Genomic DNA, 25,090 nt, shown 5'->3' on the forward strand with positions numbered 1-25,090 from the left:
CTATCCAACGGGTCCACGCGCGGTCTCTGCCCCGCCGTGCGCGCGCGCCCCCTGCCGCCGCCCCGCCCTGTTCCCCCTCGCGGGCGGCTTCGCTCCTCCCCTCGGCCTGAGGAGCCAGGGAAGCCCCACAGCCAGCCCCTCTTCCTGCTCCCTCCCCCGGCCCGGCGGTCTCGCTTGCTCTCCCGGTGGGATGGAAGTCCCCGGTGATCCTTCTTCCCGGTAGCAGGCAGCGGCCCGAGTCGGTGCAAAATGCTGGGCATGTACGTGCCGGATAGGTTTGCCCTGAAATCGTCAAAAGTGCAGGACGGGATGGGGCTCTACGCGGCCCGCAGAGTTAAGAAGGTGGGTGATGGCCGGGCAAGCCGGGTAGCGGCCTGGCCCGGCCCGAGCGGGCGGGGAGCGGCTGCCACGTATCACAGCAGAGTGGGGCAACTCCTCCCCTCTTTGCCGCCGCCGGCCAGGCTGCCGCGATCTAACTTTACCTCAGAGCCACTTTGTGGGCGCTGCTTCCACTTCCCGTTGTCCTGGGCGCTCTCCCCTCGGGGGAGGCACCGCCCGCTCCCCTCATTCCCCCCAAAGGGTGCGTCTGGGGGAGCTGCCGCCCGAGGGGGGAGGGGCGCGGGGACCTACCCTGTGCGGTCGGCGGAAGGTTTTCTCTGTGCGTTTCTGTGTCACCCATTTTGTTTAAACTCCGTTGGTGTTTCTGGAGCTGGAGTGAGGGTAGGGCTGGCTCCGTAATCACCGCTCGTCTTCGGTCCGCGGCGCCCCTCTGCGGACCCCTTCGGCCCCCTTCGGCCGCAGGCTCCCGCCGCCTTCCTCACCTGAGGGCTCTGCGGGAACGGTGTTTGAGTCCGTTGTTTCGAGGTAATAAAGCCGGGCCTGTGAAAAATACCGTTCAGTTGTGGTGCACTACTCTCATACCCTAACCAGGTATTGTACCTTGACACATAATTGAACTAAAAGTCTCTTGATGACCTGAAATCCCAATTATAACTGCCCAGGTGGCTTGTTAGTGCAGATAAAGGCGTACCTAAAGTTACGAACCCTCATTAGTATACACTTACATGTATTTTCTGTGTTTTGCTTTTCATCTTAGTCCTGGTTTTGGCTCTGAGTGGGTTGGGAGGGCTGCCTAATTTTCCAGTGGTTTCATCAACAGAGCATCAGTAGGGGGTCTCTCATTTTTAAGGTGCCCCTCAGTATTAATAGGGGGTGGAAGTGAAAAAATTTATATCACTGGGCATATTTGGGTGGTTTTTTTTTTTTTTTTTTTCCGCAGGTGTTCTGATCTTTACTTTGGAAACTGGGACTCACATAGCAGGGAAGTCTCTATGCTACTACCACTTATTAATCCTTGGACTCTGAATTAGAGAGAGCTCTAGACTGAAGCTCAAGGAAATTATCATCTCTGTATGGTTCTGAATGTCAGTTCAGGGCCTGAGCCCCCTTCCTTTACACTGTTGTCAGTTGGACCATTTCCTTACCTGAATTACTCCATGTTGCTTTTGAACTCTGTTACACTGGCAAAGTATACGCCATCAGAGCTCCACCAGTGTGAACACATCATACAGGACATCCTGCAAACCTGAAATGGTGCCCATGTGACACGTATAGCTTGTGGAATGCAGAAAGTAAAGGTAGAGGCAGTTGTAGGAAGATCTGTTTGCATTAGGAGTGTCTTTTACAGGCTTGTCCTTTATTTGACAATGAATCCCCTGGTGGTAGCACACAGGATTGTGGTATGCAAATCTCTGATCAGAAATCTGTGTCTGACAGCCAGACTTTGGTTTTTGATAGGCTGAGGAACCAGCTCTTGAGTTGCTGTGTGGGCAGTGGTTGAAACAGGTATTCCTAAAATGATTGGAGACTGAAGCACTGTGTGCCAACACAGCTGTTCAGGGAAGGGTGGATGTGTAAGTGACATGGATGACATATTGGATATATCCAGCCTGTAACTCTTTTCCACAAAAAGAAAAATCACATCTGAAGTGCTCTCAACATATTTTCTTCTCTGGTAATGAGGCAGCAGTACTACACTTCATGGCTGTGATAAAGTAGCTAATTGCAGGTAAATCAGTTCTTTGAAGCTTTGGGATTGGGAGGAGGTGTTGAATATGACTTGACTGAAAGTAAAACACATTTCAAATTATTTTATAATCAGAAATTGCAGTGCCAACTCTCCAAGTGCTAAGTAATCATGAATTAGGCCTCTGAAAGTTCTGCTATTAGCAAAATTTTGGTGATAATACATTTTGAATGGCTGTTGTCTGCCACCTGCTTTTGTGCCTTTAGGTATTACACTGTGCTTTGAAGTTTTCATCTGTAATCATAAAATGTGGAAACTTTCTGTTTCATTACTTTTACCCAAGCTGTGATTCTCATGTAACTTTTTTTCTTCAGCAGCTCTCCTTTGATTACAGCATCAGTATTATAAGGACCTTGGTATAATCATCAGAGAGCTACTACATTTCTCAGTGTTTTGCTAAGACTGGAAGAAGATTTATCACTGCTCCTTTCTTGAAAGCAACTGTTGAAAATAGCTTTTTTAACATTTGAATGATGTGCCTTCATGTCTTGAATAATTAATGTGGTTGACTTTAGGCTGTGTTGTATGTCTCACTTTTATTCATCAGGGAGGAATTTGAAGTCTTAGTGCAGTTTTGATTAATATACGACAAATGACTGCATGTTTATTAACTAGGACTAATACATACACATATGAAGAAAATCCTCTGAAAGGCTAAATGAATAATTACACTTATCCCCATGGATCTTCGTGATCCAAGACATGAAGTTTTGCTGTCTCTGAATTCTTTTCAAATTTGAGAAGCTAGAAAGCTTCTGAATCACCTTGTATTTACGTTACATTTATTTTACATTTAGAGCTGGACATCTTGCGTTTTGCTTTTCCTGTTGTTTTGAGCTTCTAGAAGGTCTTAAACATACTACAGTAGAAGTTTATGTGTCTGGAGGAGCTGAGATAGGAATGCTGTATGGTGTTCCTTGTTTTGAGTTAGTATGCAGTATTAAGCTATTGCTGTGCTTCATCCCAGAGGTGATGCGTGCTTCGGTGATGGGTAAAATTAACACTGCAGATGCTTTACAAGGTACCTAAGTATCCTTTGGATTTCAAGTATGAAGGTATTTCTGAGATGAGGGTTGTGGAAACCTCCAAAATACTTAAGGAAGTAATTAATCTCTTCAGGTTGTCTTAAAAGGTGTTATTCTGCCACTGAAGTGAATGTGGGAGACTAGCTTTTTTAGGTTCCTTATTTATTATGTCTTTAAATAGTTTCCAGAGTAAACTTATGTTACTGTTTCTATTTTCTTTCTATAGAACTAATCTAGATTATAGTCCAATAGGATTCTTTCCATCTCGATAATTGCTATGAGTAATGAAAGATTCTGCAGATAAAATTATGCCATTTTAGACCTCAGCAGTTGTCGTGAGCTGCTTTCCGTGTTGCACCAAGCTTCTTACTTTCTGAGTGAATGGGGAAAGCCAGCTCAGCTTGGCAGGAGGCATCTGCTCCAGAAAGGGCCTACCTTATCTTTACCGAGCTAGATAGGACCTTACTGTTTCCAGAGAAGTTTTCCTGTGCCATCACCTTGACTCTTTCTCCTCTTTAATCTGAGAAAACAATGCAGTTTAAGCAAATTGCCTTTCATGTAACACTTGCATAGCACATATTAGTATGTTTACTGGGGTGCCACTCAGCTTCAGCTGAGAATGTTTGTGGCTGTACACATGCAAGTGTATTGACCTATTTTCACCTTCATTACTGATAAGATTGAGGGACTCTTCATCAGGAACTGTAGTGATAGGACAAGGAGTAATGGGTTTAAATGTAAACAGGGGAAGTTCTTTACTGTGAGAGTGGTGAAGCACTGGAACAGATTGCCCAAAGAAGTGGTAAATGCCCTATCATTGGCAGTGTTCAAGGCCAGGTTGGACAGAGCCTTGGGCAACATGATCGAGTGTAAGGCATCCCTGCCCGTGGCAGAGGGGTTGGTACTAGGTGATCTTAAGGTCCTTTCCAACCCAAACCATTCTATGATGAAGAAGAAAATTTCAGTTTGAGTATTAAATCCCAGGCAGGCAGAAATGGAACTGGGAAATGACTGGCAGGGGAAGAACTCTGACCTCATTTGATTAGCAAAGCAGTCAAAGGCGATATGGAGATCAGTGAGAGGTGAAGGACGTGAAGACCCATAGTGCCAGTTTTTGCTGTCACTGCCCTTTTCTGTGTCTCCAGAAGGGCTCTGGTTGTTGTCTTTTTACCTTCTGCTTTGTTCTTTCTAATGAAACCTTCTTTGTGCACATTTATAAATATTGGCCCTCAATTCTGTTTGTCCTGCAATGCCTATTTGCTTTTCCTTTGTTTATTGGCTTTCAGGTTCAATTTGAAATACAAGGTTGGTTTTTTGGTGGGTTTTTTCTAGGTTTTTTTGCTTGGTTGTTTTCTCAGAGGAATGATGCATTCTTCTTCCTTTCCACTCTACTTGTAAGCAGTCTGTAAAAACTAAGCAAGAGACAAAACATGTAGCAGGCTGTTACTGGGATCGTGCTTGGGGGAAGGGACAAGTGGACAAGATCAGTACTTTTATTAGCCATAATAGCATTATTTTTAAAGAAACACCAAAGTTGATTTTCATTATACATTTATAATCTGTAATGCTTAAAAGTATATAGAGCTTTTAGACTTGAGTACTGCTTAAAGGAACATTGAGCATTCCAGTTCACAGGAATAAAGACAAGGTTGGGGGAATGGGGAGGAGCTAGGCCTGTATTAGAAGAAATTCCTATTTAAATAATTTACCCTTCTGGTAATGTGATGTCTGTGAAGGAAGAACATATCAATGGATGCTTCCACAGCATGTGTTATGACTAGCAGGTGGTATGACAATTTTATTTATGAAAGCTTGAATTAATTCATAGACATGTGCATACTCCTTTTGTTTTTAAATGAATCTCTGTATGATCAAACTCTCAGTTATTCAGTGTTTTGATTTGTGGCACTTGAAAAAGTAATATTGCAAATAATCTTGCAAATCTAATGTAAACTTTGTGCTTGCCAAATATTTCGTGCTTTAGTTGGCTGTCTATTGTAAGGTATTTCTTGAAAATTTTGTGAGAAATGTCAGAAATTTCACCCGTAAATTTCAGCCTTGTTTAAAATTAAGAAACTGCTGTTTCCCAAAGGGGAAATAAGCATGTAGATAAAAGGTATGGTTTTAAGAGATTCTCCAAGCTATGAAAAGAATGGGAATGAGCTTGAAGTTGAACCCTGAAGGGTGTGCACCCTTGTGGCATGTAGTTGGATGACAAAGGAAAACTGTCGTTTGCCATTTGAAGCTGAAAGTGATTCCTCTGCTGGAGTTTGGTAATTCAGTTGTCTTTATTCAATTTTTTTCCCCACTAATTCTTTTTCTTTTATAATTGTTCCTTTAGGGTGAAAAATTTGGCCCTTTTGCAGGGGAGAAGCGGATGCCTGGGGAACTGGATGAGAGCACAGACTGCAGGCTCATGTGGGAAGTGAGTAGTCTAAAATGACATTAGCACACCTAGCCAGAAGTGTTTTCAGAATTAAGATTTACCATAAAAAGTCCTTTTTCTTTTTTTTTTCCCTAGCTTAAAGATACTGTAATGAGATTTTGTACTTACTGATGCTTTTAAAAAGCACTTTTTGGGTGGAGGGGGATTGACTTACTTAAAACTATAAAGAAACAACAAATGATAGTTTCTAATCATAGAAACAGAGGATGATTTGGATTGCAAGATAAACCTTAAAGATTATCTTGTTCCAGCTTCCTGCTATGGACAGGGACACCTTCCACTAGACCAGGTTGCTCAAAGCCTATCAATGAAGTGTGAAAAATATCAAGCCAAGCAAACCATAAAAATATAACAACATTGTGAAAATTATTGAAAAATGTTGAAAAAAGATTAAAATAGTTTAAATATGGGAAGATGAGTGTAAGTTACTGAAATACTGATATATGCTGATTAACAGGTCTCAGTTCATGGCTTACTCCAAGTGTAATATAAAACATCTGCTGTAACACTTCTTCTAGGCTTTGGCAATTGTGTAAGGGAAGTTCTCGAATGTTAGTGACTTTGTAATGCGATGTGTAGTTGTGAGATCTTGAGCAAAACAAAAACCTGGTGTTGTGGGCAGAGGAAGGCATAGTGAGTTTCGGGACTCTTTGAAAGTATTTTATACATGTTAGGCAGCAACAGTAGTTTATAAACTAGAACTTGTAATTAGGTCCCTAACCCAGCCTATTTCCTATCATAGCTGTGTTTGCCCGTCGTAAAAATCTGTCAGTTGAGCGATTGAAGAAATTACACCAACTGAAAAATACTTGTAATAACAACTTTTCCAACTTGTTAGAAGCATCTGCTCTTCAGTGCTTCTGTCTTTATTGTCTTTCTTTTATGCTGTAGTTCTTTGAGCAGAATTCCTTTTCTTCCCATACTCCCCCAGCAGTTTCTATTGAATGATATTTAGTCCTGGTCTACACCAAGAAGGGGACTGTTTTTGAACTTCCTGTTTTTGAACCTTTCTATGGTTAGAAGTGTAAGGATGACTTATTTTTCTGTTGTGTAGCACTGTACAAAAAATGCTTACGTTTGACACGTGGCTTGAAGCACTGTTTATGCATTTATTACACAACAAATGTTTATTTGGAAAAAATATCCCTTCTAGCATTAACATCGCTGAGTGGCTTATAAAGAGCATAGTACTGATACAGTCTTAGTAGAGCTGTAAATAGATTCTATGCTCTGGAACAATGAGTGAGAGAATGCTGAAAGCCTGTCACATTAAACCCAAACTCAATAGAAATATAATGAGTGGCAAAATATTCCTAGATGAATGTTAGGTCTTTGAATCCCTGTGCTTTTGTTTTCCCCCGTTCCCTTTTTCTTTTCTTTTTTTTTTTTTTTTTAAATCTTACGGTGTGTCCAAAATATCCTTTCCCAGAGAGGAGGTGTGGACAATTTGTTCCCCTCTCTGGTTATGTACTCAGAGCAGCTGGCTTCATCTCCTTTGTTGTCAGTTGAAAACCAAACAATGTGGTGTGCTTTTATTAGATATATTTGCTGTACATGTTAATGTGCCCTGGCTCACTTGCCTTTTCATGGTTTCTGCAGGTTATTTGGAATCAATAAAATACTTGAGCTAGAACAAAGTTTTCAGAAGGGATGGTGGGTGGATTATAGAAACAACAAGGTCTTTAAGTTTGTTGGAAAGCCATATGATTTTCCAGATTCCTCATTGCTGATGATTAAATGAGATTTACCTGTTCATGTAAGACAGAAAATAAAAAGCAAATACATGGATGTACTGGTGACACTAATATGACCCCATCAACAGCAAACCAGAAAATGAGTTTTTTATGAGCTGTTTGAAAACAATTTCATAATATCTTACTGTAACCTAGTTTTGAGAGCCTTGAAAAGATTCCTGCATACCAAATTTTATGACTTCCTGAATGTTTGAACTGAAGTTGTTCATGTTTACTGAGGTTGATCTGAGCGTGAGCTTTATAGTACAATGTAAATCATGCTGAGAATAGTCTTAACTTGAAAATCAAGACCAGGAATGCGGAAGGTAAAAAGCTGAACACTGCAAATAGATGGTTATTGCAGAGGCTGTGGGAGGCAGTCACAGCAACTAGACAAGTTTTTGGGTAGTCAGCTATACTGAAGATATGAAAAATAATTAATTTGAATGCTGTTGGGTGAAGGCATGCTAAAGCCTGGCCTCACAGTCTGATGGCAGTCAAAAGAATGCATTTTCAGAGAGGACACCTTTAGGAGGAAAGCTAAGTGGTAGAGGCTTTTTCTAAGTCAAGTAAAAGTGAACATTAGTGGAACATTTCATTTCTTGGCATGTGATGCCTGGGATCTGAGCTTCAATTTTGTGGAATAGTTTTCTGTGAGGAAGTTTACCACATGCATTTCTAGTTGTGTAGAGTAATGGTCTGTGATGTGGTCTCTTTTGATCAAGATGTTCTTTTTTTCTCCAAGACCAGCATTTTGTGTTGGCATCTTTAAGATGTCCTGTTGAGACAAAATTGTACACATTATGTTTTCTTTTGGTCTTCAGAAAAACATAGAACCCAACAAATTTATTGTGTCCAGTGATTTTGTTAAATGAAGTTCTGAGGATTTTAGAGTTTCTGTTTGAATTAAACCTAGCAGAATGCCATTAGCCTGGCTGTAACTTGCAGAGTTTTGAAGAAATCAAAGGCTTACGCTTGCTTGTTTAACAGATGCCAGAGGACCGGTGGTGGTGGAGGGAAGTATCTTTGATCTTGCTGTTATCTTTGTAAAGAGCTACATGCTGAAATGTTTTACTTACGAGTGATGTGAAAGGGGAAAACCCCCACAAACCTGTGGTAAACATAAAGTTAGGAGTAGTAATAAAAAGCCAAGAAAATGTCCAAATGGCTTCGTGCTTTTTCTTTCTTTATTTCTTTTGTCAAAACCCCACCTTCTCATTATCCCTCAACCCCTATGTCATTATCTCTCAGCCTGAAATGCATGTTAACGCTACTTAAGCAAACAGCTAGTTGCTAGTGATGAGTTTTGTTCTTATTCTTAGTATCCCACTAGCACCTTGATTAAATACTGGTTTGTTGGTATGTATTAGTATACTTGGCATAGAAACTTTAATATATTTGCTGGAAGAGCAAGTGCTTGAAGGCAAAACCAAAATAATCTTTAGGTGTTAAAGTTCACAGAAGTTTTTGCCTCTGAAGGTTCAGATGTCTCTTTGCGAAGGGAAGGTATCTGTTCAGTTTATGTTCTTTATTGTTGCTAGCCAAGAAAGTGGCATGCATTGGATTGTGGCAAGTGTGTACTTTTGGTGATGACTTTGGCAACTGTTAGAAGAGGGAAGGCTGGAAAGACTTAGTCCTTCTTCAAATACTCTGATATACCATGAAGAAATGTTGATCAGGATTGGATGGCATATAATATGCTGTATAATGCTGAATGTTACATATTTCAGGTTTGGTTTCTATCTATCTGCCAAGATTATGTTTTCTTCATTGTTATGTTAAAACCAGGAAGAACATGCTGGAAATGAATGCGTTACTGAAACCAGTAACGAGTGGTGTCCCTCAGGGATCGGTGTTGGGACCGGTCTTGTTCAACATCTTTGTCAGTGACATGGGCAGTGGGATTGAGTGCGCTCTCAGCAAGTTTGCCGATGACACCAAGCTGTGTGGTTCAGTTGATACGCCGGAGGGAAGGGATGCCATCCAGGGGGACCTCGACACACTTGTGAGGTGGGCTGATGCCAACCTTATGAAGTTTAACCATGCCAAGTGCAAGGTCCTACTCCTGGGTTGGAGCAATCCCAGGCACAGCTACAGGTTGGGCAGAGAAGAGATTCGGAGCAGCCCTGCGGAAAAGGACTTGGGGGTGTTGTTCAGTGAGAAACATAACATGAGCCGGTTCCAGTGTGTGCTTGCAGCCCAGAAAGCCAACTGTATCCTGAGCTGCATCAAAAGGAGCGTGACCAGCAGGTTGAAGGAGGTGATCCTGCCCCTCTACTCTGCTCTCATGAGACCTCACTTGGAGCATTGTGTGCAGTTCTGGTGTTCTCAGCATAAAAAGGACATGGAAGTGTTGGAACAAGTCCAGAGGAGGGCCACGAGGATGATCAGGGGATTGGAGCACCTCCCATATGAAGATAGGCTGAGAAAGTTGGGGCTGTTCAGCCTGGAGAAGAGAAGGCTTCATGGAGACCTCATAGCAGCCTTACAGTATCTGAAGGGGGCCTGTAAGGATGCTGGGGAGGGACTCTTCGTTAGGGACTGTAGTGACAGGACAAGGGGTAACGGGTTCAAACTTAAACAGGGGAAGTTTAGATTGGATCTAAGGAAGAAATTCTTTACTGAGAGGGTGGTGAAGCACTGGAATGGGTTGCCCAAGGAAGTTGTGAATGCTCCGTCCTTGGCGGTGTTCAAGGCCAGATTGGACAGAGCCTTGGGTGACATGGTTTAGTGTGGGGTGTCCCTGCCCATGGCAGGGGGGTTGGAACTAGATGATCTTAAAAGTCCTTTCCAACCCTAACTATTCTATGATTCTAAATAAGTCTTTCTATGGAAGCTAATGTTCATGTTTATTTATATCAGAAAATAAAATGCACTTATGTTTCCACTACTTAACTCTCATTGCTTTGGCAGTGACAGTTGTTCAGTTGTTTTCAGTTAAATCAGCCTGCCTGGAAACTAGTGAAGGCAAAATGAAATCTGCTGTTGGGTACAATTCACTTTAGATCAGTACTTTAATATTTAAGATTGAGGTATGAGAAGTCAAATGCTTTAATGTAATGGTGGTGTGGGGTTTTTTGGGTTTTTTTTGGTTGTGTTGTCTCTTTTTTTGGGTTTTTTTTTTGGTTTTTTTTGGGGTTTTTTTTTTTGTTTTCTTTGATATCTTGCCTGTAAAATGTGGTTCTTGCATAGGAAGGCATTGTCATATGATGCGTTAAGTCAAATTGTGTCTTTAGTTTCATGATAAAATAAATGTTAATCTGAATAATTCCGTTTGATCTCAAGATGAATGTAATACTAGAAATCTAGTTCTTAGCAATGTAATCTCTTACCTTTTCTGTATGAAGACAACCTTCCCAGTTACTACTCCTCAGATAGTATTCACATTTACAATTGTTTGCTTGTAATGTTTTTGTGGGAATCTTTGTTTACTTTTCAGTAATTTTTTTTTTCTCATTTCTTAGACAAATGCATCTGGATGCAATTTTACACAAGTTGCATTTAAAATAACTTGCCACACATAAGTCAGACATTGGTGCCCTCCCTGTCTCATTTGCAAGTTTGCATCCTAGTTTTCCATTTTTGTTAATAGATAGATAGGTGTCAAAAGTAGTTATTAATATTCCTACCAGTTTGTTTATTTAGCTAAGTTTCATTAATGAACTCCTTCAAAGTTTGATTTAGTAATTTTTGTTAATGTTAAGTGTATGACTTTGTATTAATTTTAGTGACTTTTGGAACCAAGCACCTTGATGATCTTCTGGTTTTTTTGATGAAAACAATCTACTCCTGAAAGTGACTTGAGATTGTTAGCCTCACATCTTCAATTATGTGATTTATTTAAGGTGTTATTGTGTGATTTACTTAAGGAGTTAGAAAGCAGGTGTTGATAGGTTGAGGTGCTAGTACTCTAATCTGAGTTAGTTATAGAAGATCACACACAGTTTGTTTAAGTAGAGTTGGGTATCCTTCCACTGAACATGAAGTTCAACCCTTCTTATGAAAGCTTTGCATAATGTTAGCAGAAGTCTAGGAATGAACCTTCTGTGCAGTTCTGTCTCTGACAAGGTCAGATAACCTCATGCACCAGAAGGAGTTTCATTAGCATAAGAAGCTGTTGCTGTATGTTTTGTCTGAAGAAAAGCATCACACACTGCTTTGTCTCAACACTTCTTAATGAGTAAGCAAAACAACAGTAGCTGCCTCAGGTTTCCTTTCCAAGTGTTTATTTTAATACTTTCTACAGCAGTGCTAAAATGTGAGTTTCTACTCTGCAGTGAGCTCTGTGATGGAAGTCTGAAACTGAGGATGCAGAAGCATTGCAGCTAGCTGTTTTGTGCCATTAACAATAAAAATCATGTTTTCAGCTAATAAAAAAAATTGCAGTAAACAGTACTTTTCTTTATGTGATTGTTTGAATGAATATAGATTTTTAGATTTGTAAATGTTTAGAAAATGGTTTCCAGAAAGCAGGCAGTGTGTTTATTGCCTTCAGCAAAGATAACTATCTGCTTGTTTCTGTGAAGTTTTTTCTCTTCTTTTGCCAGGTGTTTGTGGCAGAGCATTTGCAATTGGACTCGTGAGCATTTTGAAGTAGCATACATGACAACTTTGGATGTATTTTGAAGATCTGGAGATAACTTCATTGCAATATAAAAGACTAGCAGATGGAGTAGTGCATGTTGTTGGTGGACATTACAAGCAGCTTAGACATTATTTAGGCCTTTCTAGGGTTTCATATGGTAGCTTATGCAATGACTAAGGACACGTCTCTTTTTCTGAATATTTATATAGTCACGTGGTGCTTGTTAATGTAACATAATTCAGTGGTGTCCTGACTGATCTTAGAAGTAAAAACCCCTGTGTGGTAACAGTGAGTGTCAGGTATTTCATCTTACTCTGAAGACATTTGACTAAATCAGTTAAATGCCACCTTTTGTGCTGATTCTGCAGAAGATAATTCTTAGGCACTTCAGTCGAGGTGCTCTCGTGACTGGTGTGTGCTTTGGATGTGTACACGCATTTTAGGCGTTTGATTGTGGTGAATGACCAAATATTGAGGGCATGGTAGAAAAATTGAAAGATATCTTGCCAGGGCTTATCAGGTGTAAATTTGAATCATTGTGTTCTAGGCTCATGCCAAAGTCTGCTTATACTTAAGCATAGAACTAATTGCTACTAATTACTTAGCCTGGGAAATCAAAGTTGACTGCATGTCTGGTCACATCAGTCACTAGTAGAAACATCAAGTTACCTCCATCGCTTACAGAAACTACAGAAATTTCTTGGTCTCAGTGGTCAAAGGGTCTCTGCAATAAATGGGTCCTAGACCAAGATAATCGACTGAACTACAGCAGGCAGCCTCAACTTTTTGGTTTTACCCCCTTATTCAGAGGAAATCGGGATAAGGTCTTGCTGTGTTTAAACAAAACATTACAGAATGACATCACCTGCTGGTGGCTAGGCTTTTGAAGTCTATTTCTAGCTCTTTCACTGATCCTCCATTTTGACCATAGGCATATCATACAATCTCTCTAGGTCTCTGTTAACTTATGAAGATGACCGAATCCTTTATTATTGAGCAGTGCTCTCATGACTTAGGGCATTTTTAGTTTGTTGGCCTTAGAACATCAAATACTTTTGTACTTGTGTTCAGGTCCTGTTAAAACAATTTTTAAATTCCTTTCTGGATTAGCCACTGTAGCTTGAAGATCTTAAGGACCACACCTCAAGCTAACTGAATGTTTTTGTTTAGTTCAGGTAATATTGACTGTATAGAAACTGGGGAAAATAACATTCAAACATGGCATTATTCATGTAGGTGTCAGGTTAAATTAGGTGACAGGTTCAAATATCACAGTTTTAAAATATGTTCACTAGGATTGTGAAATTCATACTCCTTCATAAAATTACCAGGGAACCTTAGTGCTGTAAAAATCTTTTCCCTTTACTGACAACCATAAAAGATGTGGTTTAGTTCAGGTGTGTGTGGGAAATGCAGTACTTTGCTTGCAGAAACATTAAGAAAAATTTCCTTAAAGAATTTTCTGCTTTAGTTTGTCATATGCAAAAGCATTTTTCTTTTCCTCCCCTTGAAATGCATGCTCAGTTTTCCAGCAGTTTCCAAACAGCAGTAGTTGTGGTAGGTGGGTTGTCCCGAAGATTCCTGGAGAGGCTGAGTGATTGGAAAAAAATCCCCTGGGAGCAGACTGGAAGCTTTGTTGCAGAATAAATCCTGTTCAGTTCTCCAGGTCTCATATGGAGTAACTGGTAAGGGTTTGTGGGAATATTTATAAAAGAGGGTTCTCAGAGATAAAGAAATCCCAGAATCCTTATCCAATATGGGGAGTTGTTTTGTTGTGCTCCAGAAATGTACATGCTGAGTTCTGGTTCTGTATGTGCACAAAGATACCTTGCTCTTTTAAGAAACTCGCCTATCCATGCAATCGGTGAGGAAAGGACTGGTGAATATCACCAGTCTAGTCTATGTTAAGTAGAGAGTTTTGACTGTTTTTCTTGACTTCTCTTCCTCACATGTGTGTATTTGATGCAGCATTATTTCTTTATGAGATGAAGAAAGCAATAGAAAATATAGGACGACTTTAAGGGATTTATTGTATTCTTTTAGCAATAGTTTCCTTATGTGTTAAGTCTTTGTGTTTGATATCTCTTTATGGATTGGCAGAGACTAAGAAAGCACAACTGAGATGATCATGTATCACTGAAGTGAATATAAGTTTTTCTTGTAGAATTTAAGGATCAAGCAAATGAAGAAGAATGGATGAAAAGGTAGGTAGTGTAGCATATGGTTTTGTAATAGGATCTCGATTGCTTCTCTTTCCAAGTCAAGTCAAGATCTGATGGAAACTTTACAGGACCTACCTGGTGGGCTTCTAAAACCCATACGTTGGTAGCTGAATTGCAAAGCCATTAGCTTGACTTTATTTACCCAATATACTAATCTGTTAATCATTTTCATAATGCTCAAAGTGAGGTTCTGCTCTGCGGATTACCTATTTGGAACTGGATGATTGTTACAGTATACTTAGTGCAGCATTTCTGCTTTGTAGGTGGCTTTCCAAGGGGTGCATACACTGTTAGCATGTATTTTTTGTGTAAATTTAACGCTTGCTTTTATGATTGGATTGCACTTATTCTGCCCATCTTCCTAATGAAAACCAATGGTTCCAATATTGAGCAGGCATTACTTCCCAAGGTGACAGTCACAGAATGACAGAATGGCTGCGGTTGGAAGGGGCCTCTGGAGGTCACCTGGTGCAATGCGCCTGCTCAAGCGGGGCTGCCTAACGCCAGCTGCCCAGAACAGCTTGTGAGTATCCACATCTTCGAGGATGGAGACTACACACCCTGTCTGGGAAACCCCAGTGAGGGTGTTAGTGTGTTAGTGGTTAGTGTTAGATAATACTGTTTCCAGGTGCATGTAAGTATGTAGGTTTGACACTTTTCACTGTGGTTAATCTGTGTGAAACAACTTTCCAAGTTGGCACTTTTTCCATGGTGTGTCCTTAAGATGTGATGTTTTCCTTTAGAAGAACAGTAATAAATTTTAAAGACTTTTATTTTACTGTAGTTTGCAGAATTACAGTATTTTTTTGTTGTTGTTTAATCTCAGAACAACCAGCTATTATTATAGTGGCATACAGTTTTTTATTTCTAATAATATCTTAAGTGTTTAGGTAATTTCCAGCATTTGTACTGAAGAAATACAATATTGCATCTATTAGAAACAAATACAGCAAGAATGTGAGCAATTTAAATACAAAACCATGAAGACAATCTCATTTTGATCTTATATAGCTGAAATCCCTAGCTCTTAGGGAATACCTGCTCTGGATACTTCTTGTTGACAGATGAAAAAGAAAATATGTTCATTATATAAATAAATCACATGGAATAATAGTGTGGCTGTATGACCTTTTTGCATGGCTTTTTATCTTCTATATCAGTGGAGATTCAACTGATCTATTATTTAAAATAAAATAAGCCATCTTTTGTATGGCAGTGGCAGCTGTATTTTTTTCCAGCAGTGTGTCTGTTTGTTTTGAGGAGAAAGAATGACTTGGTAAATGCTAAGTTTCTATTACTTTAATTTTTTTTCAGTGTAAGCTGGAATTTTGCCATAGAAATTCTGTGGCTCTGTAGTGACGGCCAAAATTGTGTGTGCAGTTCCTTTTTTTTTAATGTGGCTTCTTTGCTTTGTGGACAAAACCTGAACATGTTTGTTCCCTCTACTGTGTAATTTACATCCCTTTACTTACATAGTATACTAATTTGTTTACTGAAATAATCTGTTCTGGTAGAATTTCAGCCAGGCATAGTTAAGGCTGCTTGCTATTCACTGCTACATATTTAAATTTATTTTAGAAAGGCATATATAAATGGTGTTCAAATGAACTGTAAAACGGGATCTGTGGGATGAATAAATGTGGTTATATTGGTCTTTGATCTGGAGATTGTTCTCCATCCAAGGGAAGATGTATTTTGTCCTTGCTAAAGGGAAAAAAGCCCAACCCCAAACCAAAACAACCAACCCAAAGCAAGAAACCCAAACCCACATAACACTTGAAAGAGAAATCAGGACTATGATTTTCAATAGTAAACTTTCAGTTTTACAAGTTTCTGGGATATTTAGGGTTGGTGTGGGGCAGTAAGAATTAACAGTAATGAAAGCATATCTGCTGGATTTGGAATTTGAAGAAGAAAAGTTATATTTGGTGATAAAGAAGCAAAAAGAAAACTTAGTGATGGAGTAGTGGGATAGGAATGGAAACAGAACTGATAATTCATGTTGGGAGTTTGTTGAGTGACTGATAAGATTATAGAAGAGGGAAGCAGCAAAGATAGTGGAGAAGTTGAATTCACATATGGACATACTCTGTTTGCAATGAGTGTCAGTTAAGTTGAGATGCTTCTAGAAATATGAATGTAGACAGAAATAGGTGGATTTAGGAATTGCTGCAGAGGATTAATAGGATCTGTTAGAACATAATGAGCAAAGGACAAGTGACTGTAGAAGAATATCAAGTATGAAAAAAGTGAAGGGTGAAGAACTATTATTGAATAGATGTGGGTGATTGCAGGAATACAGAAGCTCATGAAAAAAAGCCTTAACTCCTTGATATTGGAACTAAAATGGCAGTTGGAACAATGCAGGATTAGAGAATGTCCTATCTCTTTTGTCCAAAAGAAAGTTACTGATAGCCTTGTCTGTAGTGTCAGCAAAAGAGAAACGCTGCAAAGTGAGGTGAGGAGTGAGTTACAGGATGTGTAAGTTACAGAAGAAAATGGTCCACTCTTGGACAGTGTGTGGGAGAAGGAAGGTAGGACAATAATACTAAATTGTGAGGAACTGGAGACAGGAGAACTTAAAACTGTAATTTGGAGGAAGTGAAGACAGACTGAATGATAAAAGACAGGAAAGTATAAGAAGAATTAAGTAGACTGTAAGATTAAAATGCTGGCATCAGAACACATGAAGGAGTAGAACTCAGAAAGGAGAACTGGAAAAGAGATCATAGGGATGGAATGGAAAGGACCTCTCCAGTTGTATTTGTTTCTGGCAAGATCATAGAGAAAAAGAGGATTTGAAGGAACAAGGAGAGAGGAAACAACATGAGCACCAGTGACCATATGATCAGATTAGGGAGACCCAGAAGTCAGTTATAATACTTGTTCACTAAAAGAATGGCCCAGTAAAAGAGAGTGGAGCTCAACAAAGGAAGCTGACATGAGTTGCCAGATTTGAGTTGTCCCCCTGATTCTGAGGTGAGGAAACATGCTTAGAGGAGAACGTGACTGTGCACCACAGCTGTTGAGTACCTGTTGAATGCAAGATTCACTTACTGAAAACAAGCATGCCTGTAGCATTTTGGACGTTTATGTGTGTTTGGTTAAACAATTTAAATTTTGCTTGATTTTAATTTTGTTTGTTTTTATGTTTCAGGTTTGTGGGAGTAAAGGTGAGGTCCTTTATATTCTGGATGCAAGCAATCCACGCCATTCTAATTGGCTGCGGTTTGTCCATGAGGCTCCATCACAGGAACAGAAGAACCTGGCAGCCATCCAGGTAGGTTTGGTGAATTCCTACTGTTTGCTTTGTGTAATTGATTTACTAATTTGATCTCCTCTTTGGTCTTTATCTCCTGCAGTAAAATTGCAAGATTTAAGAGAAGTAGCAAACTGCTTTCCTTTTCCTACCTTACTTTTCAGAAGTGGACTCTTGTGCTTAAATATAATACCATAAGTAAGACTGATAGATTAAAGCACCAAAGAGGTCCTTAGAAAAAGTGCTAATGAAGCCCTAGCATGTACTTCTGTAAAAGTTGCATTCCTGCTGTTCTTTGCCCTGCCTCTTCCTCTCTATTTGTACTCAGTGGGACTTAACACTGGTAATTTCAGTTTCTGTGTTGATGACCTGTCCAACTCCTTAAACCTGCTGCTCACCAGAGTGACTGGTTTGCTTATTTGGATCTTAAGCAAGCACTGCCCAGTGAGGTGGGTGCTGCCAATTACCCTGCAGACCTAGTATCAGCTTCTGTTCCTGTCCTGGCTGTGAGCTTTCCTGTGATTTCCATTCCACTGTTGTATTTCCTACTATGCCTCTTCTGCCTGGCTTTTCTTCCATTATCACAGTTGAATGCTACTGTTAGCGTTGGGAAACCTATGTGCTTATCTGCCAGCTGTTGCTTGATTTGTGCCTCCTACTTTCCAAAGCTCTAGTATTACTGAATGTCAGTCTGTGACATTCCGTCACTGATGGCTGAGCATGACTGCAGTTTTGCTGCCTACACTGTTTTCTTGGACCTTGTTGCTGTTCCTGTTTTAGGTCACTGTTGGACAGCTTTGTCATCTGCTTTTCCTCTGAGCCTGTACTCTAGGTTGACTTTGGGTCGGACCTCTTTAGGTCTTAACATCTAGGCTACAGTTGAATTTTGAGTAACAGAAAAGGAAAAGTGTTCACCATTCATTCAGCAAAAACTCATCAGCTTTATTATGCTTTCTATTATGCTGACTGCTTTATTATGCTTTTCCTGATGTCTGTGACAAATCAATGGTTAATAACTGAAGTACGACCACTGCTTATGCAATTATTTCTGTATGTTTTCATTCTGTTTTGGTCACTCAGATATACCATGGTCTATCAAAAGATTTGTTGTCCTGCTTATAGTACCAGATAATGAGAGGTCCTCAGACATGAGAAGTCCCAGGCATTACCCAGTGGTTAGCATGGCATTAGCACACAGGCAGTGTGATAGCAAATTACAGTCAATGTTAGCAAATGCAAAGTAAGGTTCACAAGATGTTGCCTAAATTTTTAAACAGTGTGAACAATTAATGTTCATTATTATATTTTAAATAAAGCAGTCAGTAAAATGACCTGACATTCTCAATAGAAGCCATAATGGAATATCCAGTGCAAACCAGTGTTTTTTTTGGTAATGGAAACAATTATTTAAGTAAAGAAATGGAAAGAGACTGTTATGCTGTATCACGTAACATTGTACATTGCTTGGAGTGTGCTTAGTGCTTTTTGCATGCCTTTTAAGACATCAATTTGATGGGTGGACCACTCGGTGGATAAAGAACTGGCTGGATGGCCGCATGCAAAGAGTTGTGGTCAATGGCTCGACGTCCGGCTGGAAACCAGTAACGAGTGGTGTCCCTCAGGGATCAGTGTTGGGACCGGTCTTGTTCAACATCTTTGTCGGTGACATGGGCAGTGGGATTGAGTGCGCCCTCAGCAAGTTTGCCGATGACACCAAGCTGTGTGGTTCAGTTGATACGCCGGAGGGAAGGGATGCCATCCAGGGGGACCTCGACACACTTGTGAGGTGGGCTGATGAGAACCTTATGAAGTTTAACCATGCCAAGTGCAAGGTCCTACACCTGGGTTGGAGTAATCCCAGCACAGCTACAAGTTGGGCAGAGAAGAGATTCAGAGCAGCCCTGCGGAAAAGGACTTTGGGGTGTTGTTCAATGAAAAAATGAACATGAGCCGGCAGCGTGTGCTCGCAGCCCAGAAAGCCAACCGTATCCTGGGCTGCATCAAAAGGAGCGTGACCAGCAGGTTGAAGGAGGTGATCCTGCCCCTCTACTCTGCTCTCATGAGACCTCACTTGGAGTATTGTGTGCAGTTCTGGTGTCCTCAACATAAAAAGGACATGGAAGTGTTGGAACAAGTCCAGAGGAGGGCCACGAGGATGATCAGGGGATTGGAGCACCTCCCGTATGGAGACAGGCTGAGAAAGTTGGGGCTGTTCAGCCTGGAGAAGAGAAGGCTGCGTGGAGACCTCATAGCAGTCTTCCAGCATCTGAGGAGGATCTATAACGATGCTGGGGAGGGACTATTCATCAGGGACTGTAGTGACAGGACAAGGGGTAACGGGTTCAAACTTAAACAGGGGAAGTTTAGATTGGATCTAAGGAAGAAATTCTTTACTGAGAGGTTGGTGAGGCACTGGAATGGGTTGCCCAGGGAGGTTGTGAATGCTCCATCCTTGGCGGTGTTCAAGGCCAGGTTGGATGAGGCCTTGGGTGACATGGTTTAGTGTGGGGTATCCCTGCCCATGGCAGGGGGGTTGGAACTAGATGATCTTAAGGTGCTTTCCAACCCTAAAGTATTCTGTGATTCTATTCTATGATTCTATGATTCTATGATCATACTGGAGTTAAAGGATAGTTGAAAAAGGAAAAAGAGCGGCAAGAATATTAGTCCTGTGAAAGCTTCCACAGAAAAATATTTAGAAAAATTACAGAGAAAAATAGAATAAACACAATCAGCATGTACAAAATTATGAAAAGGATGGGGAAGGCAAACTTAGGAGAACAAACAAATTTATTTCATAGAGTGTTTTTTAGTATTGTCAATAATCAGCTGCCAAAGTAACTTGTGTATTCCATGCGACTGACCTTGAAGCTGTAGAGATATGTATATGCTTGTAAGTATTTAATTGCATATAACAAGAATAGGTACTACTTGTGTTTAAAAAAGCTGAGTATGGGTGTATTTCTTTGCAAGGTTTGATCTCATTCAGTAGATGGTAATGCAAATCCCAAAGCTTATTCCTTTAGAAGGAAAAAAAACCCAAACCCAACCCACAAATCCTTCACTATTTTAATTCCACAATCTTTTCCATTAATGATAAGCAGATTTAAGGCCTCTTGGTGCAATGGCACTTTGTTTTATGAAAAAAAAAAGTGGGCAAAACATTGGTGGAATGTTTCCACTAACGATACCTTTTAATTTGAATTGAGATTTGTCTGCTTGCCACCAAGATGATAAAATTACATTTTACAAAGAGCAAGAAGTTATGAATTACATCAGCCAACTTGTTCTAGTTTCATTAGCATTACTCAGTTTAACGTGGCTGTGAAAAATGGTTTGTATCAAACATAAAAATTCCTAATCTTAAACTAACTGAATCAAGTAAAATATGTCTGCATATTTATAAAAAGGGCTAATTTACTAAGAGGAGAAAATAGAATAGTTAGAGGTGGGTGGAGGCTTTGTGTCTTAACTAGCTGTCGTGGTTTAAGCCCAGGCCGTAAATCAGAACCACGCAGTCTACTTCCCCCCCCCCACACCTTTCTTCCCTCTGCTTATGTAGGGACGGGGAGGAGAATCAAAAGAATGCAACTCCCATGGGTTGAGATAAGAACAGTTTAATAACTAAGGTATAACACAAATCACTATATAGTAATAATGATAAAGGAAATAACAAGGAAGAGAATACAACCGCTCACCAACCGGTACCTCGCCCCCACCCCGCAGCATTCTAGCCCTTCTGGGAACTCTCAGTTCTACATCCTGGGCATGACGTGCTATGGTATGGAATACCTCTTTGGCTAGTTTGGGTCAGGTGTCCTGTCCCTGCTTCCTCCCGGCTTCCTCTCCTCCCTGGCAGAGCATGAGACTCACAAAGTCCTTGGTCAGTCTAAACATCAGTGTTATCAGTATTATTCCCAGGCCGAAAGTCAAAAACACAGTGCTGCAACAGCTACTAAGAAGGAGAAAAAATGACTGCTGCTGCTGAACCCAGGACACTAGCACATTACAATTACCTTTGTGAAATGCAAATTTTCTCCAGACATTTGTATTTTATGAAGACTGTTGTGATGTTGCCTAAATTTTTAAACAAGTATTTGAATTTTCTGTCTCAGTTCTCCTGCTTACTCTTTAAAGTGAATCTTTATCAGGGAATCTCACAAGTTAAAAATTGTTTCCTTGAGAATGTCTGACTGAGAGTGATGATATGATAGCCTATAAAATGTGAAAATAAAGCACAGTGGTAGAACAGGTGCTTCTCTTGCTTGTCCTAAGTCTGTTCGACAAATGGTTAAGAGCTTCATGCTGGTTGTGTGCTTCAGAGCTGGCCCTCTGCAATTTTCTAGAAGACTTCATATGAACTAACAAAAACATGAAGGGAAAATAATGATTTTTTTTGTTTATACCCACTAATGCTAATGCCAAGTAATTATTTTTCCCACTAGTTTTCTTTCCACTCTCCAAATACTCCAAGGATCTTCTTGGTCTGCTCTGAGAACATTTCCAATCACTCTAGTAGCGATAAATGTTACAATCTCATATCCAAAGTACTGATTGATAATCAGTTTACTATTTACTGCCTAGTACTTAGTATTCAGTTTAAAAGATGAAGTGAATGTGTATGTCTCTGTATGCAAATAAAGTAAACCACATTCTGGGTTGACTGCAGAATATGATTACTTCATCATAGTTTAAATGTTTAGACGCTGTGCTGCCTGTGGTGAAAAAGTGACTTAGGGGGCATGGGATTTTATCTGGAAGTAAGTTTGGTGGAGTTACTTGTTTGGATTATTTTTGGGGAAGTAGGGGGTGTTAGAGGTTCTGTTGTTCCGTTGTTGTGGTTTTTTTTTTTTTTTTTGGTTTTTTTTTTTTGTTTTGTTTTTTGTTTTTTGTTTTTTTGTGGGTTTCTTTATTCTTGTTTATTTTTTTCCCTTTCTCCCTGTAATACCACCCTGGTTCTGGTGGGAGCTCTGGTGGTGATGTGGGGAATGTTCTGGATGCTGAGTTCTGCCTGTGCTCCCGGGGGGGAAAGCTGTGGTGTTCGGGGTGTCTTTGGCTGGGAAGATGTAGGAAGTGTTTTGAAGAGCTGTGCAGTGAGCAGCACAGCTGTGTTGCTGCTAGAGAAGGATGGAAAGGTTGATGGGTACCTGTGTATGTATCAGTTGCTTTTCTGAGTGTTTGGCACAGCTGAATTACTAGAGGCTTCTCTAACTTATTTCAAGCAGTAATTGAATGAGTTCATCTGCTACTATATTTCAGGTAGCTTTAGAATTACAGCTGTATGAATTGTATGAATTGTAATCTTTTTTGCCCTGGGCTATTCCTAGCTATTTACTTATAAACATGGCTTCTGTTGTGTGCTTTTAACAGTCAAGCGTTGTCCCATGTGTGAACTAGTGTGAAAACAAGAAAAACTTCTCCCAGTCTCTTTGTGCCATCAATTTTACCTTACTTGCTCAAGAGGGACTAGGGCTTTTTGGTCCTCAGTAACACCTTTGGGAGGCTGGTTTGCTTCCCCTACTCTCCCCCAAGGGCACCTGAACTTCTCTCCCTCTTGGGAAAGCACTGTTATTCTAATAGTGTCTTTCCTGGCACTGCATGCTGGTTTTGACCTTTCCTGTATCTGAGCTTGTAGTCTTCTGCCACAGCCCTCAAGAGGTCACCTCCACGTATTTCCTGGATTGAGGTTTCTGCCCTCACAGACATTGCCGAGGTTGGTTTTACTCTGGGCAGCCTGACACCCTGGAGCTGTAGGCAAAGATCAGGGGAAAGTTGGTAAGGATTAGGAAGGCTGGGTTGGAGCAAGCTGATCAAGCTCTGGAGGATGGACAAGCCCTACTCTTTCTAAAGTAACACAAGACTATCTGCTTCCTCCTTTTCCTGTGTTTTCAGCTTTCAGGAGTGATGACATATGTCTTACACTTTTGGATGGAAGTGTGACAGGCTGTGAATGCTTCCTGGCCCATGTTCCCTTTCAGTCTCCCCTCTTACAAAGCACATGTGAAGGTGTGTAACTGAAAAAGCCAAGAACCTGAGTGAGATATGCCCGTAGTGGAGCAAAAATGGGCTAGCAGAGCTGTTGGAACAAGAAAACTATTTGCTGGGCAGGTCAGTGTGGCTCAGAGCTTAGAAGATGACAGGCAAGGCAGAGGGTGAGAGAACCAAAGTGGAACAATAAACCAGTAAAAGCATGAAGGGAGGTTGTGATGCCATCATGACCAGCACTTGGAGTTTTCTCCTAAGGACCGTTGTGGCTTGCTGCAGATGAACATGGTTAGCAAAATAACTAGTGTAACAACCAGCATGGCCTAAGCAGATAGGCAGGGGGAACAACTGCAGATGTGTTCTTAGAAATGGGAGGATTATTAAAGTTATTTAAAAGATTTCTTGCTACATTCACTGTCTCTGCATGCATGTAGGTAAATGTGCTTCATTCAGGAGCTGCTGGTGGGAGGAGAGACTTATTCCTTTGTGGTTTCTGGAGATACTCCGTGATTTCCCTGAAAATGCTGCCTTGGGGAGCTACTACAGTGTGGGTGTATCTGGATTAATTAATGCTCTGAATACCTGACTATTAGCATTTGTTTGGCTGGAACACCCAAACAAATTAGCCTTGAAGAAGAAATGAGTTTGAGCTGTGTTTTAGTGTGGGCTGGTACCAGAGCTGATTTATTTTCAATGGGAATGCAACCCAGAGCACTCAAGCATTGAGAGTCCTTGGTCCTTCTTCCATTACTCTCTTTACTATTACTGTCTTTACTAACTAAAAGTATGCAAATGGCAAAAAAACAGTCTATTCTTAGGCATGAGCTATAAAATAAGCCCCGGATGCACATAAGGGAAGTGCAGAGATGGTGAGGATGTAACATGATGATAACAGCTTGGTTGTTGGTGTTCTTACACTTGGTCTAGGTTAACCTGAATAATTCTGGTTGCTGTTTTTCCAGATTTACTGTGTGGTGTAGGATGTGTCACATATGACTTAATTGAAAGGTGTACTATTTGGTTCTTTAAAAGAGTAAGTTTGGGGTTTAATTTTTGCCTGGGATATGTGGCTTTTTCTTCTAAGTTTTTTTTTTTTCCTCCCTCTGGCAAGCCATTAATGGGTGCATGCTTCCATTTATAAGGTTGCCTTGCTTTTAGCATAAGGTTGTCCTAAACAGTGATGTACTGGAGGTTTACTCCAGCAGTTTTATCCTGTCTAAGTGGAGACTGAGTGTAGAAAGACCTTTTACTTTTCCTCGTGTCAAGAGTTTCACTATGTGGTTTGTTTTGAGTTTAGACTGTAGCAAATTAAGGGGTCTGCGCAACTTGACAGAGGCATATGAAAACCAGCAAGTCTTGAACGTATGCAGAAGTTAGGGTGGCATGCTGATAGATATCTGGACTGCAGAATATATCTTGAAAAAAAAATGCAGAATTTGTTTTTTTTTTCAAAAGCTGCTGTTGAGATAAGGACAGGGAAGTGGTGAGTCCTTCAAAGCAGCAGTTGTATCAGGTCTATTGAATTAAATAGGTTTCACTCTTGTGTGACAATATCTTGTGTGACAGTGTAATATACAACAAACCTAAAGCTTGAGGGATACTACATCCCTGTTAACAGTTTAAATTACTCTTAGGATATTGTAAAAATTAAAAATCATTATCGTGTCCTTGTTCTAGGAAGCTTGTTGCAAAATGTATGGCTAGATGTAATGTGAAGAAGCGTCAGATAACTTTTCTGGATGCTAATCA

At 40.4% G+C, this 25,090-nt stretch overlaps 1 protein-coding gene across 1 annotated transcript in view; it reads left to right on the plus strand.

The window, feature by feature from the left end:
• Positions 1–249: 249 nt before the first annotated feature.
• The window catches only part of PRDM5 (PR/SET domain 5), a gene marked incomplete at both ends in the record, with an annotated part of 86,710 nt that continues 61,869 nt past the window's right edge, over positions 250–25,090 (plus strand). The window contains 3 exons of the mRNA XM_080627299.1: positions 250–342; positions 5,453–5,536; positions 17,255–17,377. Of these exons, the coding sequence (XP_080483425.1) occupies positions 250–342; positions 5,453–5,536; positions 17,255–17,377 (300 nt within the window). The remainder of the gene's footprint in view (positions 343–5,452; positions 5,537–17,254; positions 17,378–25,090) is intronic.

This window comes from Psittacula echo, assembly GCF_963264785.1.
Source record: "Psittacula echo genome assembly, chromosome: 1".
NCBI lineage: Eukaryota > Metazoa > Chordata > Aves > Psittaciformes > Psittacidae > Psittacula > Psittacula echo.